Source organism: Panthera tigris, chromosome B3 (assembly GCF_018350195.1).
Source record: "Panthera tigris isolate Pti1 chromosome B3, P.tigris_Pti1_mat1.1, whole genome shotgun sequence".
Taxonomy (NCBI): Eukaryota; Metazoa; Chordata; class Mammalia; order Carnivora; family Felidae; genus Panthera; species Panthera tigris.
Window position 1 is genome coordinate 97,275,624 of NC_056665.1, and position 4,881 is coordinate 97,280,504.

Below are 4,881 nucleotides of genomic sequence, written 5' to 3' on the forward strand. Positions count from 1 at the left end.
TGTTGCGCCTGCGTGATCGGGAGGGGAAGTGAGGCGGTTTCTTCGGCGCCTTTTCCGGCGGCGGCGGCGGCAGCGGCAGAGCTGGGAGGAGGAGGAGGTGGAGGCCAGAGGGAGCCCGCGCTCAGGGCGGCGGCTGGAGGTAACCTCCTGGACTGAGCTGGGAAAGCGGGCCACCTCGGCCTCCGCTCCCCTCTGGTGCTCCGCCAGTAACTCCCTTCTTCCTCTCTGTGTCTCTGCAGGCGGCGCACCAAGTTCCCGCGAGGATCAATGACCTGACGAGGCGCCGGAGCCGCGCTGACTCTCGGGTGGCCTGGGTCGGTGAGCCCGGTGCTGGTGGACCGGCGGGCGGGCCGGAGGGCCTCGGTCTCCCGCGGCGGAGTGAGGAGAAGGCGGAGGAGCGGGAACCGCGGCGGCGCTCGCGCGGCGCTCGCGGGGGGAAGGGCAGTTCCGGGCCGGGCCGCGCCTCAGCAGGGCGGCGGCTCTCCCGGCGCAGACTCAGGGCCCCGGCGGCAGCGGCGTCTGGAGGAATCAAGTTGTGCGGTCGGTGATGCCCGAGTGAGTCGCGAGCCCGGGCCTCTGCCCCGAGGAGGAGGCGACTCCCACGCAGGCCGCACGGGCGCCCTCGCGGCCGGGAGGCTTCGTTTCGGTTTCGCGGCGGCTGCGGCGTTGTTGGCTGAGGGGACCCGGGACACCTGAATGCCCCCGGCCCCGGCTCCTCCGACGCGATGGGGAAGGTGCTATCCAAGATCTTCGGGAACAAGGAAATGCGGATCCTCATGTTGGGCCTGGACGCGGCCGGCAAGACAACAATCCTGTACAAGTTGAAGCTGGGCCAGTCGGTGACCACCATCCCCACAGTGGGTTTCAACGTGGAGACGGTGACTTACAAAAACGTCAAGTTCAACGTATGGGATGTGGGCGGCCAGGACAAGATCCGGCCGCTCTGGCGGCATTACTACACCGGGACCCAGGGTCTGATCTTCGTAGTGGACTGCGCCGACCGCGACCGCATCGACGAGGCCCGCCAGGAGCTGCACCGCATTATCAATGACCGGGAGATGAGGGACGCCATAATCCTCATCTTCGCCAACAAACAGGACCTGCCTGATGCCATGAAACCCCACGAGATCCAGGAGAAACTGGGCCTGACCCGGATTCGGGACAGGAACTGGTATGTGCAGCCCTCCTGTGCCACCTCAGGGGATGGACTCTATGAGGGGCTCACATGGTTAACCTCTAACTACAAATCCTAATGAGCATTCTCCACCTATCCCCCGGAAGGAGAGAAATCAAAAACCCATTCATAGGATTATCGCCACCATCACCTCTTTCAATTGCCACTTTCTCTTCTTTTGAATTTGAACTCTGGAGTTACTGTTCTACGGTTGGGGAGGGGGGGGTTAGGGGTTTCCTTTTTTTGTTTCTTTTTTTTTTCCGTTCTTTTTTTTTTTTTTTTTTTTTTTTTGCTTTGCGTTAGGAAGCTCTGATCTGACATTTGCCATGAACACAAAGTGCTAGATGCTCTTAATGACTTCCAGCAAATGGGATGGGGGAAATATAGCAGTTTTTGGTAAAGTCCTTTATAATAATGGTTTGATTTTTTATTTCGAGAGAATCTTTTTTGCAATGTATGCTTTTTTCCTTTTTGCCCAGTTTCCTTATCACTTGCTGTAGATGGCTTATTTTGCATTCATGCAGACTATGTTGCAAGTCTGTTTCATCTAGTAAACTGAAAATTATTGCTTAATCAAACTGCCGTTTGTCTTTTATATTTAAGGCCTTTACCCCTCCCTTCTGAGTTTTACCTTTAACTTAGTAATTTCAAATGTGACCTTTTATATCTAAGACCAGTGTAGTAAACTTAGCCTACAGTGGCAAATCATGAGTAATATCATTGTAATATGTTCCAGTTGCACATCAGTATGTTAAACAGGTAATGTAAGAAGTTTTTTGAAATGTCAGCTATTAAGTTCTGAAACATACATCATGCATGAGTAGGGATAAAGCTCAAGTTCCTTATTACATAGCCAACTTACACTGCATAAAGATACGAAAGTGTAACCCGTCAAGAACACAGGTTTTTTTTTCACTGCAAAGTTAGCAACTTTGCTGTTTTCCCTCTTTTTTAACTTTAAAAGTAGACTTTTCCCAGAAAGTGGAGCAATAATGGTGTATGCCACACACAGATGAGATCTCTGTAGATATCTTACGTGACTTTGGGGCAAAACTGGAATATATATTTTACCACGTTTCGAATATCTAAGACCAATAGTTAAAAAAATTATTAGAATGTTTATTTTGTCCATTAATAAAGCATCTAACAATTCAAATTAAATACACCTTCTACCTAGTTGGAAAAACACATTCCTGTTTTCACGTTAGAGCAAGTGATTAAGCTGAAGATACAAGTCTTTTTTTATAGATGAGTGATCCACATCTCCATTAATTAGAACACTGGAAAAGATGTTTTATGAAAAAAGTATTTAATTCTGTTTGTAGGATTAACTCATACAAAGAGTAAGTCAGATATCCTGTTGGTTCATTAATACACTATCTCCTTTAAGGAAGGAAATGTGATGAATGAATTATGTGTAGACTTGAGGAATGACAAAGGGGAAGTAGGATGAAGAAAACGAACCTACAGATGACAATGAATGTAAACTTATTTTTCTTCAAGGGTAAGCATTGTGCTCACTGGTGATATCCAGGTCCTAGCAAGATTACTTGCTTAGCTTGTTAGGACCGGTAACTAGGTTATTGAGACCACTATGATTGATACTTGGAACCAAATGTTAATGCTTGATACAGAATTGTGAGCAGCATCTGGTTCTCATATAGCCTTAAGGATTAATTTTAGAGATCCTCAAGGAATTAAACATAGGGAATTTAAGAAATGTAGACTGCAAAGGCAGTATACAGGAGAAGGTAGAGTGGGTTTTGTTCATGAGGGTGTCTGAAAACTAAAATGGAGCGGGATATCATGGTACATAGTTGGACAGTATTGGTCCTTCGTGCTTTGGCCATATTGTATAACGGAGCTTTTACCAAAGATGTATGAGAAGCATAAGGCTATAAAAAGTTAACTATTCAAAGTAAAACTCTTGACAAACATTTTACTTAAAGCAGATGAGAAAAGGTGCTATGTTGTAGGCTCCTGATGGTGCAGAGGGATTTTTGAATTCAAAATGCAACTAAGGTACAGAGTTCTCAGTTTTGCTTTAGAAAGATCTCTAGAAATCAAGCTGACAGACACATCCGAGAACATTTTAGTTGCTTTTAAAATTCCCAAAGCTCCACCATAAATTTAATTCTTAGTGTTTTAAGTGATTGCATTTTAAAGGTATATAAACATGGGTTATACAAATATCAATGCTATAGTAACATCCTTAGACAAGACAAGCACAAAGGTATAAATGCCTAAACTGGAGGAAACTTGAAACCCTCATCTTAATTCTTAAATGTAGTATTTCTAACTTGTGACAGACAGATTGATAGGCAGCCATTTTTTTTGTGTTTTAAAATACCTGGGAGCATAGTTAAAATTTTATACATCAAGTGATTGCTATTGAATGTTGCAGGTGAGATGTGGTGGTTACTTTTAGTTTATTTGAACTGTCTAACTGAAGGGGGGAGGGGGAAGCAAATATTTGAAATTTGGAAAACCCTAAACTTTTTGGTAAGAACTTGTAATTTTCATTTACATTTTCTTGAAGGATATAAAAGGTGGATAATTGATGTAGTTAAATTGAACCATAACTATTGGTAATCACGGGGCAGGTAATTGTAGCCTGCAGAAAAAAGTTACAATCTAGAATTTAAAAAAGATCCTGAAGTTTTTGTTTAATTGCATCAATTTCTGTATTTATGTGAATTTATAAACTGCAGTAAGTTTTTGAATGAGGTTAATCTTGTCTAATATAAGTAAATGAGTCTGTAGACTGTGATCTCCCCAAACTAAAAAGTACAGTACTTGGAATTGTGTTCTTTATGGTTGTAGTGTTGGTAAAGCACTAATATGCAGAAAATAAAGGAATTACACAGTGCAGTTTCTCACGTTATGTTACTCGTTTGGACTAGATTAAGTGGGACATGTGGTGTGTTGGGCCATGTTATTCTCCAGGGAAATATGGTATAAATGACTCAATTTGGGAGTCACCTAGCTTTTATAAGAACAAAAAAGATTCAGTTTGGTTTTTACAATGCTGAGTGTATAAAAAAGTTTTGTACTGATTTAATTCCACCAAACTTACTCTGATTTTATGATAATTTAGGACACAAAAGCACTTGAAAATAATTTTGAAAAATTAAGCTTCTAAGCAGTTTCTATTCTACCATTTTTCCCAAATCACAACCTTAGTGTTTTTAGGAGTAGAGAATTGTATCTCTAAAGAATTGGCCTGCAGAGTTGTCCTAACCCTTGACAAATGACTTTTAGATTTTAAAGTTTGTCTTCTAAACCCAAAGTTGCTTGTCTCCTAAGAATGCCTGAATTGTAGCCATTTAGAAAGTAGGAGTAGATGAAGAATAACTTGTTGGATAAAAGGATTTTTTTTAAAACACATTTCCTTTTCTGTAAGCATTCCCTCTTATATCAGCAATTTTTAGAGCTTGATTTTAGAATGTCTTAGTGTATTCTCTGGTGTGATTTACTCCCCACATTAATATTAATATATTTAGTACTGTGATTTACTAATGGCTGCCAAGTATCAATTTATCAGTGCTAGAAGTAGAAAATATTTTTCTCTTTAGTGGGTTTTTATGTTTTTCATATGTTTAGAAATATAATAGCCATGGGCCACCTGGGTGGCTCAGTCGGTTAAGCATCTGACTTTGGCTCAGGTCGTGATCTTGCAGTTTGTGAGTTCAAGCCCTGTGTCGGCC

General features: G+C 42.6%; 1 protein-coding gene across 1 annotated transcript; it reads left to right on the plus strand.

The window, feature by feature from the left end:
• Nucleotides 1-359: 359 nt before the first annotated feature.
• ARF6 (ADP ribosylation factor 6) lies at nt 360-1,747 on the plus strand. Its single transcript, XM_042989647.1, has one exon. It carries the CDS (start codon nt 726-728, stop codon nt 1,251-1,253), a length of 528 nt encoding a protein of 175 aa, XP_042845581.1. The 5' UTR covers nt 360-725; the 3' UTR covers nt 1,254-1,747.
• The last annotated feature ends 3,134 nt before the right edge of the window (nt 1,748-4,881 follow it).